This window comes from Symphalangus syndactylus, chromosome 1, assembly GCF_028878055.3.
Source record: "Symphalangus syndactylus isolate Jambi chromosome 1, NHGRI_mSymSyn1-v2.1_pri, whole genome shotgun sequence".
NCBI classification, from domain to species: domain Eukaryota; kingdom Metazoa; phylum Chordata; class Mammalia; order Primates; family Hylobatidae; genus Symphalangus; species Symphalangus syndactylus.
Window position 1 is genome coordinate 52,737,787 of NC_072423.2, and position 15,811 is coordinate 52,753,597.

The window sequence follows — 15,811 nt, forward strand, 5'->3', positions numbered from 1 at the left end:
TAAGAGTTTACTAGGGATTATAACTCCCAATTCATCATCAGACTTGAATTTGAATTCAGGTATTTCCACATACATCACTGCATAATTGTGAGCAAGTTGCATAATCTCTCAGAACTTCAATGTAGGTTATCTAAAATATGAGTAATATAAGTACTTTTCTCAAAGATTGTTAAGGAGATTAAATTTGATAATAAATCTAAGCTTTTGGTATTAATACCTGAATGTCCTAAGCACTCAATAAGAGTCAGATATTATTAACATTTATCTAAAAATTAAATTAGGATGGTACTGGATTTCTGTTTGGAGGTACACATTGAGATATAGTACATTCTCTGCAAAAATACATTTCAAATATAATTTTTAGATTGTAATACAGATTTTATGATTTATTCTGCCCTTTTCTCCAATGAACTTGTTAATGATGATTATAATACATTCATGTAAATGTCTACCTTTGTTCTGCTTATTTTTTTAGTTGAAAACAATGGTTTGTATATATGGATTTTTTAAAGAATTTTTTGTTTTATTAATGACAAAGTATGTAAAAGTCCTAAATATACAACAGAATTTAGGAAAGTGAGAGTTGAAAATTGGGGAGACACGAAACCTGAGTTCTGGATCTAGTTCAATTTGTCCTTTTGCAATTACTTAATCTACCTAGGTTTCAGTTCTTCAAAGTTGAGAGAAGAAACGTGTACTGGATGACTTCTATGGCCATTGAGAGTTGTCAACTTATGATCCTACAATAAACTCAGTACAAATCTGTTTTCAAAATTATACTATTTATCTATGGGAAGTATTGAATCATGCATCTTTGATTCTACTTATTTTTTCCACTCAATAGGATAGTGTACATGGTTGCTTTATCTTGAAGTTGATTTTTAAATATTAGGTTATCACATGACCTTAAAATATGTCTAGTTCTAATTAGCCACGACATTACTCTAGTTTATGAGAAGACTAATTTCACACATCTAGGGAAGATCCAACTCTCCCTTTCATCTTTTCTGAAAAGGAAATTGCATAAATTATTATGCATAACAACTTTTACTGCTTTAGTAGAAGTTGAGTAGTAAAAGTTGTTTTTAAAAATTAATAAGAATTTGAAAGAAAATGCTATGAAATAATTTTAATTGAAGGGATATTTTACTTATGTTCTCCATGTTAAATGAACTTTTATGTATTTAAGTTGTGTGCCTATTGATACAATGTAATCATTTAGTAAAATTCTATAGTTTTATATATTCCTAATTTTTAATGGTGATAGCTGAAAAAAAGAGAGAAAAATCGAGGTAATGAAGAACTGAAATATGTCTCTCTGAATCCCATGTGGCTCTCAATAATTGGATTAAGAAAAGGATGGTTGCTGATATTTTATTTAGATTCTCTTAATTTCATCCCTGGAAACAAAAGATCTAATAATGTAGTTTATAAAGATATAAACTCTCACTCCTATTTGAATAATGCTAACTACAATCAAATAATTTGTTTTATTTTTTGATAATGTAATGTTCTTATTCCCATTTTTCCTATAACACCTTTGCCTCAAAAATTAGCTCAATCAAGAAAGGTATCAATGAGTATCTAATTCCCATGTACTTGGACTACATTTTTGAGCCAGGCAGTGACCATCGGTTAATGAGACTGATTTTATAGCTTAATTTATTTGGCTTTGGACTACAATATTTTATTTATACTTAGTGAAGTAGAGAATGAAATGAAGAAGCAATATGAGTTTTGAAATTATGGTTACATCGTTATGGCAATTTATTTTAGGTTTGCCTCATTTGACCCTCTTTTCTATTACAAATGCACAGTCCTGGCTTTCTAATTTCCTTCTCAAAATGCTTATATTGCATTTTTTTCCTGCCACCAGTGGACCTCTTTTCTTCTTTTTTGCAAAAATGACATTCCAAATATCCAACTGCTTTATTGTCAAAGTTGTGTAACCATCATTTGAGGTGTCCCATGGGGTTAGCAGAGGAGTATGTACCTTATACCTTTCCTACCTTTTGCCTCCAGAGGCTGCTTTGGAGGGGGAGTAGTGAGGAAGTCTGCTAAGGCAGCTGCAGAAATTGCTTCCTAGTTCACCCAAGGTCAGAGCCTGGTCTCTGTCTACACTGTACAAATTTAACTATGGAGTGTCTGGTAAAATGGTGTGGTCTGAATTCAGCTGTTCTAGAATAGTATTTGAGATGTAAGCCCTGTGTTCAATTTGCTGAGGCACACTCTACATGCCAGAGTTGGTAAAATGAGTCATGTATAAAAAAGGCATGTTTCAATTCCTTTAGAAAAAAATTCAAAAGGTCTCAATTAGTTCAGACTTCTAATAAATGGCATTCACACATATTTTCGTTTGAGGCTTTGAAAACCCTAAGGTGTCATATACTATATATGCTATATTCCCAAAAGATACATTTATTTCATAATTTCACATTATTTTACTACCTCATTTGGTTTAATTTTGTTATTTCTCATCTATCATTTGCTTATTTTAATTTAAAAAAACTGTTCTATATTATTAAGTATTTCGTCTTTCAGTTGGATGACTTTGCATTAATTATGGAAAAAAGGATGAAAATCATAATTTTTGTTATGGTTATCACAAATGATATTGAGAGCTGCAAACAATTTACAGTTAATCATGAGCTTAGTTGGAGAATTAATTCTTTCTATGTGGGCTACATAGAAGATGGATTTCAACACGTACCTATAAAATATCGGCTCATGTTTTATAAGTAAGACAAAACAGGCATGTACACATAGGCAAACATATCTCACATCTAAAGCACTAAACCTTTAATATATGAAGATCATTGTAGGACTGACTTTTTAGTTTTTAATTATTTATATTTAAAAGCATTTTAATCACATCAATTGGGTCACAATTTAGAGTGTAAATATTCATAATATTTCATATTAAGATTGTTTGACATGGTCTGAGTGTCTGTTAGGTTTTTTAAACTCTGTTTTAGCCCTGTCACTTGTTTTTGTTTTGTTTTTTTCTTTGTGCATGTCATATGTTGTAGTAGAATTAAAGACCTTGTTTTATTTGCAAAATCCAGTCAGCAATTTTGCCACTGCCTGTTCAAACTCCAGCTTCATGGCCCAGGCTAGATACTTGTGACAATGGATCTATGGGAATGAATGATGGATCTGTGTAGCAACGATAGCTTTAACCTCTAACTAGCTTTCATTTTTCATCTTTACAATTTCCATTTCCTCTTTCTATTGAAACAAGTTCAGTTGAAATAAATGGATACTCCTGCACGTGTTGATGATCCTGAGAGCTCTTCTGAGAATAGCATTGGCCTGTTAATGATACTGTTAATAATTTTTTTCATACTTTTCTCTTTTTTTTTTAGTCTCGACCTATTCCTTCCCACCTTACTTCAGCAGTTGCAGAGAGTATCTTGGCTTCAGCTTGTGAGAGTGAGAGTAGAAATGCCGCCAAGAGGATGCGTCTGGAGAGACAGCAGGTACTGAGGCATCTTGAAGTCTGGTGAACACCAGCTATAGCAAATGCAATTCATTTAATTTGATTTATGTTGAAGAGTAAAAGCTCTTGAATGGATTTAAAGTACACAGAGATACAGTTTTTGTGTCCTTATGATATGAATATAAACTTGAAAATGTGTGTTCATGTGATCAATGAAGGTCAAAGAACAAAATGTTTCTGTGGTGAAAATGAACAATAGCAAAACTAACGAGTTATAATTTTGTTTAGTATCCAATTTAAAGGTCAATTACTTATTAAGAGGTTCTAGCTGATCATTTCCAACACCTTTGTAAATTTACCTCATGACTTATGAGGGTGACCTGATCATGTTCATTTCGAATGAAGTGAACCAACCTCTCCTTAATTTCCTCTGGTCTACTACCGCATGCCAATACATGATGCTGAGGGTGGTGACAGTACAACACAACTTTGAAAGACTAGAAAGTCACAAAATGAGGATATACATAATGAAAACTCATGTCTTAGACTTCATCTCTCATTATTTAGTCATTTATTGTATGCCAATTGCATGCCATGTTTCAATATCTTTTTTCTAAGGCATCTGTGTGTTGGAGATGTTTGTATTTTTTGTACTTTGCTCACTGGTGTTTCCCTCAGTCTTTCCCTTGGGTTATCTGTATATTTCTGTTTCTCCTTCTTATCCCAGAAATATCTTTCTCTTTTTTCTATGTACCCCCTTTCTCAAGTATCCATAGTAAAAATCTAAATTATCACATAATATACTAAATATTCTGCATAAAACTTTGCCGCATTTTCACTTGTAAATTATTTTTACAACAAATGAATTATATGCTTTATATTGCTAATTGAGGATGAGATGAGTCAAGACTAAAGTAAGTTAGTTCAATTTTGATTCTACAGTGAGCCAGTGGACTTCAAGGAAAAAAGCAAAAATGTTTTTTTCATTTCAGGCTTAGAATACTTTAACATGTTTCGGAATTACATCAGCATTGATTTGATGTGTTTATTATTAAAATGTCATGTGCTAATAATTCTAAATGCCACAAAAGATGAAGCCTTCAGTTAAATGAAAAATACAGTATTAGTCTCAGATAAAAACCATGTGAAAATGTCAGTTTAGAATGTGCTAATCGTGTCACCAGTGTTGATTCACATATATGTGCCCTCTGTTAAGAGTTTTATCATTGTTATATCTATAAAATATATCTTATACAATGAGTTATAACACTATGTATAATACCATCTGGCATAGTGATTAGGGGAGCACATTCTGGAACTAAATAGACCTGGTTTTGAATCTCATCTCTACCTTTTCTAATTGTGCAAACTTCAGTAAGCTATTCCAGTTCTGTGTGCTTTGGTTACTCCATATGAAAGACAGCAATAGTAACAGTACTCATCCTGTGGAGTCGTTATGAGAACTTTAAATGACAGATTCATGTTATGTACTTAGCATTTTGCCTGGTGCATAGTAAGCATCAATAAATTCAGTCTAGAAAAGACTGATGCTAGCTGTTTTGTCATTGTATTGATATCAGTTAACTAGAAACAAGCATTAATAACACTACCTTAGATATTGAAGTTTCAAAGTCAAAGTCCAGTTGAGAACAGATGCTAGTTCTAGAAATTGAGATTGTAGAATTCTGGGATTGAAAGGGCTCTCCTGGTTGTTGTCTAGCTATATATCCCACCTAACGTACGTTCTAGAATATCCCTATATAGTTTTAATCATATGTGGAGTTGTTATAAAAATTAAATGACTTATTCATATTATATACTACCTATAATATCACTCTACAATATTCCCCAAAGCTGGTCATCAACTGATATTTGATACAGTCACTTAAATACCGTTGGCCTAATCTGTAAAATAGGACATACAGATATCAGATTCATAGAGCTATTGTGAGGATTTTATAAGTCAATTCGTATGAAAGCATTATGTATTTCATAAGTTTATATGTTGTTAAAGATATATTTGTTATTTGCCTTAGTATCTCAGATCTCACGCTGGTACTAAAGATCTGCTATTTACTAACACACTTTCCTACTGTCAGAGATTTATCATTGTTTTTGAAGGTCTTTACATTGAGCTCAGATTTACTTCATAGACTTTCTACCCACTGAAGAAAAACTTTTAAAAATAATTAAAAATGGGACTTCTTACACCTGCCCCAGGAGTAGGGACTAAAATGAATGAGGACCAGTGGTCCTTGGTCCTACTCTCCATACTCTCTCCTTTTTCTATGTCCTCATATATTTATTGCAAGGCTCTGTTTCTAGGAATGGAGGATACCCAATAATATTTCTACATAAAAAAATACTGTTTTATTTTTTTTCCGGTTTTTTTGTTTTTGTTTTTGTTTTTTACTTTAAGTTCTGGGATACATGTGCAGAATGCGCAGGTTACATAGGTATACATTTGCCATGGTGGTTTGCTGCACCCATCAACCCATCATCTACATTAGGTATTTCTCCTAATGCTATCCCTCCCCTAGCCCCCTACTCCCTGACAGGCCCTAGTGTGTGATGTTCCCTCCCTGTGTCCATGTGTTATCATTGTTCAACTCTCACTTATGAGTGAGAACATGCGTGTTTGGTTTTCTGTTCTTGTGTTAGTTGTCTGAGAATGATGGTTTCCAGTTTCATCCATGTCCCTGCAAAGGACATGAACTCATCCTTTTATATGGCTGCATAGTATTCCATGGTGTATATGTGCCACATTTTCTTTATCCAGTCTATAATTGATGGGCATTTGTTGGCTCCAAGTCTTTGCTATTGTGAATAGTGCTGCAATAAACATACATGTGCATGTGTCTTTATAGCAGAATGATTTATAATCCTTTGAGTATATACCCAATAATGGGATTGCTGGGTCAAATGGAATTTCTTGTTCTAGATCCTTGAGGAATCACCACACTGTCTTCCACAATGGTCGAACTAATTTACACTTCCACCAACAGTGTGAAAGCATTCCTATTCCTCCACATCCTCTCCAGCATCCATTGTTTCCTGCCTTCTTAATCATCACCATTCTAACTGGCATGAGATGATATCTCATTGTGGTTTTGATTTGCATTTATCTAATGATCAGTGATGATGAGCTTTTTTTCATATGTTCATTGGCTGCATAAATGTCTTCTTTTGAGAAGTGTCTGTTCCTATCCTTCTGAATGGGCAAAAACTGGAAGCATTCCTTTTGAAAACCAGCACAAGACAAGGATGCCCTCTCTTACTACTCCTATTCAACACAGTATTGGAAGTTCTGGCCAGGGCAATCAGGCAAGAGAAAGAAAGAAAGGGTATTTAAATAGGAAGAGAGGAAGTCAAATTGTCTCTTTGCAGATGACATGATTGTATATTTAGAAAATCCCATTGTCTCAGCCCAAAATCTCCTTAAGCTGTTAAGCAACTTCAGCAAAGTCTCAGGATATAAAATCAATGTGCAAAAAATCACAAGCATTCCTATAAACCAATAACAGACGAACATATCCAAATCGTGAGCGAACTCCCATTCACAATTGCTGTAAATACAATAAAATATCTAGGAATACAACTTACAAGGGATGTGAAGGACCTCTTCAAGGAGAACTACAAACCACTGCTCAAGGAAATAAGAGAGGACACAAAAAAATGGAAAAACATTCCATGCTCATAGATCAGAAGAATCAATATCATGAAAATGGCCATACTGCCCAAAGTAATTTATAGATTCATTGTTATCCCCATCAAGCTACCATTGACTTTCTTCACAGAATTAGAGAAAGCTATGTTAAATTTCATATGGAACCAAAAAAGAGCCCATATAGCTAAGACAATCCTAAGCAAAAAGGACAAAGCTAGAGACATCACACTACGTGACTTCAAACTATACTACAAGGCTACAGTAACCAAAACAGCATGGTACTGGTACCAAAACAGATGTATAGACCACTGGAACAGAGCAGAGGCCTCAGAAATAACACCACACATCTACAACCATCTCATCTTTGATAAACCTGACAAAAACAAACAATGAGTAAAGGATTCCCTATTTAATAAATGGTGCTGGGAAAACTGGATAGCCATATGCAGAAAGCTGAAACTGGACTCTTTCCTTAAACCTTATACAAAAATTAGCTCAGGATGGATTAGAGACTTAAACGTAAGACCTAAAACCATAAAAACCCTAGAAGAAAATCTAGGAGATACCATTCAGGACATAGGCATGGGAAAAGACTTCATGACTAAAACACCAAAAGCAATGGCAACAAAAGCCAAAATAGACAAATGGCATCTAATTAAACTAAAGAGCTTCTGCACGGCAAAAGAAACTATCATCAGAGTGAACAGGCAACCTACAGAATGAGAGAACATTTTTGCAATCTATCCATCTGACAAAGGGCTAATATCCAGAATCTACAAGGAACTTAAACAAATTTACAAGAAAAAACAACCCCATGAAAAAGTGGGCAAAGGATATGAACAGACATTTCTCAAAAGAAGACATTTGTGCAGCCAAGAAACATATGAAAAAAAGCTCATTGTCACTGCTTATTAGAGAAATGCAAATCAAAACCACAATGAGATACCATCTCACACCTGTTAGAATGGTGATCGTTAAAAAGTCAGGAAACAACAGATGCTGGAGAGGATGTGGAGAAATAGCAATGCTTTTACACGGTTGGTGGGAAAAATATTATTTTCAAACCCAGAAGGGTTCAAAGAGCTTTGGAATTGTGGGGAATAATGAAGAAATAATTTTTTTAAATTAAACTCTTAAGATTTACTAAAAACTTGTTGGGCAATTTCTAGATACAGTTTCATTTACCATTCTCAACAACCCCATGAGAACGGATACTATTATTTTCATTTACATGTAAGAAAACTGCGGCCCAGAGAAGTGGAATGATTTGTGCAAGGTCACCAGCTGCACGAGAAAGCTAGAATATGAGTTTATGTTAGATAAAACTGATGCCTGACATCTTTTCACAATCCTATAATGTATTTTCATGTATTATGTTCATGGAAGGAAACCCATAGCCTAGAACAAACATTTAGGACTTGTATCATTTGTGCCTCTGCTTACAAGGTTTTGGCAGTGCAGTTTTCTTCTGGAAAATTATTTACTTTATTTACAAAGATTTTGTACTTTACTATAACTAGCAATCTAGAGTTTGCCTGGATATCAGCCTAAAAAAGGCTACAAACTTCCCAAAGTGCTTAACTTCATCTGGAGAGCTGTTTGTGCACTGTAAACACTAGTTTAGTGTTTATAATTAGTATCTTAAAAGTATATAAACTACTTTTTTCTTACTATAAATTATATAGATTTCCTTAGCTATGTCACACAGAAACTTCTACCAAGTGATTCTACTTCCTGCCAAAGCATGTAATTGGCAGGGATCCCTCTATTAATTGAATCAAACCCTTCTTTGCCCAACTAGAGAGAGCCAGAGTTCTTTTGCATGTTAGCAAGGAGATCACTCTTCCTGTGTGCATTCTTAACGTGACTCAAAATTCTTGGAATTTTCCAGTGACTCAGAGATTCTTCATTGTGCCCCCAATTTTCTGTAGGCATACAAAAGTTCAAAACATGAACACTCAAAATTGGCTTTCTGTTAAGCCACTCATCTGACTGCTTGCTGCCAGTGGTTAGCCACATGTAGAGATGTAATGATGTATGTCTTCCAGAGTTTATGAAGCTTGATGAATTAATTGGGTTTTATAAAGCTCTTTGAGCTATGAACATGAAAGGTGGTATGGATGTGTTAAATACTTTATTCCATATGTCCATTTTGTACCAAAATCCAGAGGAAGCTTGTTATTATGCAGCCTCAGCCCTGAAGCAAGCCAGTGGCAAGGACAGGAGCCTACTGCTTCATCAGGAATCAGATTTCACAGAAGTCCATTCCCAATGCAGTTTGGAATATATATAGCATTTTTCTTGATTTAACATAAAATCTGTATTTTTTACGTTATCTAGGAAATTCTTCTTCACTTTGACAATTCAAAAGGGGCAGCCAGATTTCACATTTAGAGTTCTATGACATAGCTCAAAATTTGTGGGTTCTTTTCTCTATATCTTTATTATTTAGTAATTATTTCTTTTTCCTTAAACCAAAAAGATCTTACAGTTATTGGTTACATTTCATTTGAAGACAAAGAGACAAAAAGTAAGAGGGATTAGAACCATTTACTTGTTGGTGATTTATCTCCCATCAGTGTATGATTTTTGCTGGTTTTGAGGGATGACATACATTTTATTAACAGGCTTGATGCCTGATTAAGGTAGAAAGTTTCTGGAGAATGTGAGGGTTTCCTTGTTATGTTTTCTGCCGTTAGTGCTTTCAGTTAAATTAGTTTGTAGTTCTATAGATGAGATCATATAAAACCACCAGTAAAGGGCTTCCCCAGCAGGAGCCCAGCAGTTACTGCCCTAGAAGGACAAAGCAGGAATGCTGGGTGACAGATTTTGCAGTAGCTAAGACACATGGGAAACCAGTGGTTGACTGTGATGTGACACCTTTGACTCTGTTGAAAAGAACACAGTGGAGGGAAGGGGAAATGTCATGTTACTTACCTGTGGTGTAATAAAAGGTCAGGAAGAAGAAAAATAAAGTACTGAAAACTTATACTTCACTAAGTTACCAAAAAAAAAAAAAAATCACTGCTAATTAACCAGCATGAACTCAATGGCCCAGGACATAAAAATATTTAGTAACTCTATAATTCCTTGCAGCTGTTTTTTCCCTTATAGTGGTGAATTCACTGTCATCTGTGTCTTTTCATGATTTTCTTTGTTCTATTAGGGTACTAGTAAGTTGGAATATTATTAAAGAAATGTAATTGCAGGTGCAAAGGTTGAAAATGTAGCCACATAAGCATGGGGGCAATTTTAATACAGACTTTTTTTAAAAAAAACTATCTAACACACCATGATTAAGATATAGTTTATGAGAGGCAGCTTTTCTTTCACATTTAATTCTGCAGTTTTGTGTCCTTTTTATAGCAATTATAAACTTTAACAAATAACTAACTGAAAGCAACACTGTTCAATAGGGTTTTATTCTTAAATTTAGACATTGTAATATTAACAAGACATGACTTGAAACTTATTTCTATGGCCTGCCAATCCACACCTATTCTCAATCATCCTCAGCTTTTTACTTTACTCCTGGCATTTTTCTCTCTTATATACATATGTTAGGGGGAAAACCCTGTATCTTTGAGTTTCTCAATGTGCTTCAACATGACACTTTCATTCACAGAAGAAAATATACTATGGAGGAAAAATTAAGCACAAGCATTCCTCATTTTATTGAACTTCACTTTGTTGTGCTTCACAGATATTGCAGTTTTTACAAATTGAAGGTTTGCGACAATCTCGTGAGCAAGTCTGTCAGCACCATTTTTCCAACAGCATGTGGTCACTGTGTGTCTCTATGTCACATTTTGGTAACTCTCAACAATATTTCAAATTTTTCATCATGATTATATCTGCTATAGTGATCTGTGATCAGTAATCTTTGATGTTGGTATAGTACTTATTTTGGGACACCATGACCCATGCCAAATTAAGACACAGAATTTAATAAATGTGTGTATTTTGACCACCCCACCCACCAGCCATCCCCCTGTCTCTCTCTCTCTTCAGCCTTTCTGATTCCCTGAAAAACAGTAATATTGAAATTAGGCCAATTGATAATGCTATGATGGCTTCTAAATATTCAAGTGAAAGGAAGAGTCTCATGTATCTGACTTTAAATCAAAAGTTAGAATGATAAAACTTAGTGAGGAACACATGTTGAAAAGCTGAGATGGGCCTAAAGCTCCGCCTCTTGCACCAAACAGCCAAGTTGTAAGTGTGAAGGAGATTTAATATTCTTGGAGAATATTAAAATGCTACTCAGCTGGGTGTGATGGCTCACACATGTAATCCCAGCAGTTTGGGAAGCCAAGGTGGAAGGATTGCTTGAGCCCAGAAGTTCCAGACCAACCTGGCGAACATAGTGAGACCCCCATCTCTACAAAAAAGTTTTTTAAAAGATTAGCAAGGCATGGCGCAGTGCATCTGTAGTTCTAGCTACTTGGGAGGCTGAGGCGAGAGGATTGCTTTAGCCCAGGAGGTTGAAGCTGCAGTAAGCCATGATTGTGCCACTGCCTCCAGGCAACAGAGTGAGACCCTGTATCAAAAAAAAAAAAAAAAAAAAAAAAAAAGTGCTACTCCAGTGAACACAAGAATGATAAAAAAGCAAAACGGCCTTATTGCTGATATGGAGAAAGTTTTCATGGTCTTATAGAAGATCAAACCAGCCACATTCCCTTAAACCAAAGCCTAATCCAGAGCGAGATCCTAACTCTATTCAATTCTATGAAGAGTGAGAGAGGTGAGGAAGCCGCAGGAGAAAAGTCAGAAGCTATTATAGCAGAGATTAGTTCATGAGATTTAAGGAAAGTGGCCATTGCCAGAACATAAACATGGAAGGGGAGGCAGCAAGTGCTGAGGTAGAAAATGCAACAAGTTGTCCAGAAGATCTAGCTAAGATAATTGAAGAAAGTGGCTACACTAAAACAATAAAGATTTATAATGTAGATGAAATCACTGCATCATTGTAGTGAATCATTGGGAAAAGGTGCCACCTAGTATTTTATAGCTAGAGAGAAGAACTTAATGCCTGGCTTCACAGTTCAAAGGACAGGCTACTCTATTGTTAGGGGCTAATGCAGCTGATGACTTTAAGTTAAAGTCAGTTTTCATTTACCATTCTGAAAATCCTAGGGCCCTTAAGAATTTCATGAAAATCTACTCAGCCTGTATTCTGTACATGAAACAACAAGGCCTGGATGATGGCACATCTGTTTACAGCATGGTTAACTGAATATTTTAAGCCCACTGTTGAGGCCTACTGCTCAGGAAATTAAAAAAAGATTCCTTTCAAAATATTGCTGCTCATTGACAATGCACTTAGTCACCCAAGAGCTCTGATGGAGTTGTGCAAGGAGGTTAATGTTGTTTTTATGCCTGCTAATCAACATCCATTCTGCAGCCTATGGATCAAGGAGTAATCATACTTTCAGGTCTTATATTTCAGAAATACATTTCCCAATGCTATGGCTGCCATCGCTAGTGATTCCTCTCATGGATTAGGAAAGGAAATTGAAAACCTTTTGAAAAGGATTCACCATTCTAGATGACATTAAGAATATTCATGATTCATGGGAGGAGGTCAAAATAGCAAACCTAACAGGAGTTTGGAAGAAGTTGATTCCAACCCTCATGGGTGACTTTGAGGGGTTCAAGACTTTACTAGAGGAGGTAACTTTAGATGTGGTGGATAGCAAGAGAAGTAGAATTAGAAGTAGATCCTGAAGATGTGACTGAATTGCTGCAATCTCATGATAAATCTTCAGTGGATTAAAAGTTGCCTTTTATAGCTGAGCATAAAAGTGGTTTATTGAGATAGAATCCACTCCTGGTCAAAATGCTGTGAATTCTGTTGAATAAAAGCAAAGCTATAAAAATATTATATAAACCAAGGTGATTAAACAGTGTCAGGAATTGACTCCCATTTCAAAAGAATCTCTACTATGGGCAAAATACTATCAAAGAGTATTGTGTACTTTAGAGAAATATTTCATGATAAAGAGCATCTATTAATGTGGCAAGCCTCATTCTTGTCTTTATTTAAGAAATTGTCACAACACTAGCCTTCAACAACCACCACCTTAATCATTCAACAGCCATCAATATTGAGTCAAGACCCTCCATCAGCAAAAAGATTTTGACTCAAGAAGACTCAGATGATTGTTAACATTTTTAAGCAATAACGGTTTTATGTTGTTGTTGTTTAAGGTAAGCACATTGGTTTTGTTTTAGACAAATGATATTGCACACTTAATAGACTACAATATAGGGTAAACATAAATTTTATATGTAGTGGAAAAACAAAAAGTTCATGTTACTTGCTTGAATGCAATATTTGTTTTATTGCAGTGGTCTAGAACTGAACTTGCAGTATCTCTGAGGTATGTCTGGACCATCAGGGGTAGTTCTTGGACTATGTTCTATCTCCTATGTAACATGTATACTTTAAAACTATCTGGGATAGAATGTATTTTGCAAGTCATTTCATTCTAATGGGTCTTGACATCCTCTTTAATAATAATGTCAATAACAGCACAGCAGAAACATATATGAATGTGGATTATGTGAAGTGTTTTGCAAGCCTTTCTTTTATAATTGTCATACTTTTTATAAGAGTATAGAAATTGGGGATCAGAAAAGTTGAATAAATTTCTCCAGGTCACAGAGTTGCTCAGGATGGGGCCCCAATTTTGATCCAATCCTCATGATTTTAAAATCATACTTTAAAAATATTTTTATTTTTAATACTCTTCTCAATCATGTAGGATTTTTTTATAATTAGGAAATAATGAAATACATAAATAAGAAATTTTACTAGTAATTCCACCACCTCATTTTTAAAATATTAAGTGCTAATTTTACTTTTTTTCTATCATAATTTGCATATGAAAATGATTCCTTGATATTTTTTAGGATAAATTATGAGAAGTAGAATTACTGGGTCACACAGCAGCAAGGTTTTTAAAAGTTTTAATAAACAGGTAGTGTGTTCTTATTTTCTATTTTATTCCTATAAAAGATGGATTTTAGCTTATTTTATAGGTATATGCCTATTACAAGCTTGTCTTAACTTTAAGGAATCTTTGACGCAAAACCAGTAATTCCTATTCCTAAAAAACATGGCATTATTTTTTACAAGAATTACCTTGAAATGCCCTACCTTAAGACCTGAAGTGCAATTTAATTAATATGTTATATATGGCTGCAATTTAAAAATATATATAAATGTCCTGATATTAATGTAAATAATACATTAAAGAAAGTAATATGTAATAAAATAATATGTATTTCAATGTGGAAATGTCGGGATACTATGGCACTAAAAGAGATAATAAAATCATCAGGTACTATTTGCACCTATACCGCAAATCAACATGAATGCAAGAGCTAAAGTGTCCTCTGACATGTATATGTTGTGACAACTCACAGTGATCAGTGACGTGAACTTTCCAGATGGTAAGAAACTGCTGGTAAAGTTCTAAACAAAGCATAGTACAATATTTTCTTGATCTGCATGATAGTGGTATTCCTTAAATAATTCATTATATATTTAAAAGCAGTTTTAAATATATATATTTAAAAACATAAAAACTTTGAGTTTATACCAAACTAAGGTTATGTTTTAGGCTTAGAAAATTCTAAAAAGGCTTTTAACTGATACCTGCAAAACTTTCATTTTTATTAATTTTCTTTTTAATTTTATTAAGAAACAGATTCTTGCTCTGTCACCCAGGCTGGAGTACAGTGGCATGATCATAGCTCACTGTAGCCTCATACTCTTGGGCACAAGCAATCCTCCAGAATCAGCCGCCCAAGTAACTGGGACTACAAACACACATCATCACACCTGCCTAATTAAAAAAAAAAAAAATTAGAGACAGGATCTTTCTGTGTTGCCCAGATTGGTCTCAAACTCCTGGGCTCAAATGATTCTCCAACTTCGGCCTCCCAAAGTACTAGGATGACAGGCATGAGCCACTGTGCTCAGACACTACTTTAAAAAATTCCCATGGGAACAGATACAATTCTTGGTCACATGAGACTGCCTGGAACATGTCGGGGCTTCCAGTAAACTTGTCCCCGTCACCCCACCTACTTAATGTCAGTAGCACCTGCTGTAGAGTTCCCCAATGTTCCCAAGAGGGTAGTATCACTGACTTTGAGAAGCATTGCTAAGAAACCGAATAGTCTAAGATTTGAAAAGAGGACTAAGAGTCCTAAATTGTCAGATTAATTCTTTGGTAGTGAATACTTATGCCTCTGTTATTCTCATTTTTAAGAGACTGAACTTGAGGCTCAAAACTCTCATATTTTCAGTAGGCTTTGCATTTGTTATGTCAAATAAATTTTTCCTCTATCCCTCCTTTCTTCCTTTCCTTTGTTTTTTTAATTTGCCAGAGCCTAGGAGTAAAAATGCTGTGGCATAAGATAAAAATTACTTAATGTGGTACTTTTGGTTTAAGGGAATTATTAGCAAGGATAAGGCAATTAAGTATCAATGGGAATATCATCATGCCCCACTAAAAAACTGAATCACATATAATTTCTAATTCCAGTTTTATTCTTGAAGGACAATTCCATTTTGTATTTTTCATTCAACCATTTTAAGCGTCTCCTGATATACGTTTTTATTCTTTTTAATTTCAAAAGCTATCATAAATTAAATTTCTGTTTGATATTCACAACAGAGATACCACAAAATC

General features: G+C 34.5%; 1 protein-coding gene across 14 annotated transcripts in view; it reads left to right on the forward strand.

Moving 5' to 3' along the window:
• The window catches only part of NOL4 (nucleolar protein 4), a 380,020-nt gene that overhangs the window by 287,825 nt on the left and 76,384 nt on the right, over positions 1-15,811 (forward strand). For 13 of the 14 annotated variants that reach the window (XM_055234844.2, XM_055234854.2, XM_055234872.2 and 10 more), the window contains one exon: positions 3,366-3,479. The exons of the other annotated variant lie outside the window; for it this stretch is intronic. In XM_055234844.2, the coding sequence (XP_055090819.1) occupies positions 3,366-3,479 (114 nt within the window). The remainder of the gene's footprint in view (positions 1-3,365; positions 3,480-15,811) is intronic. 14 annotated transcript variants of the gene reach the window in all.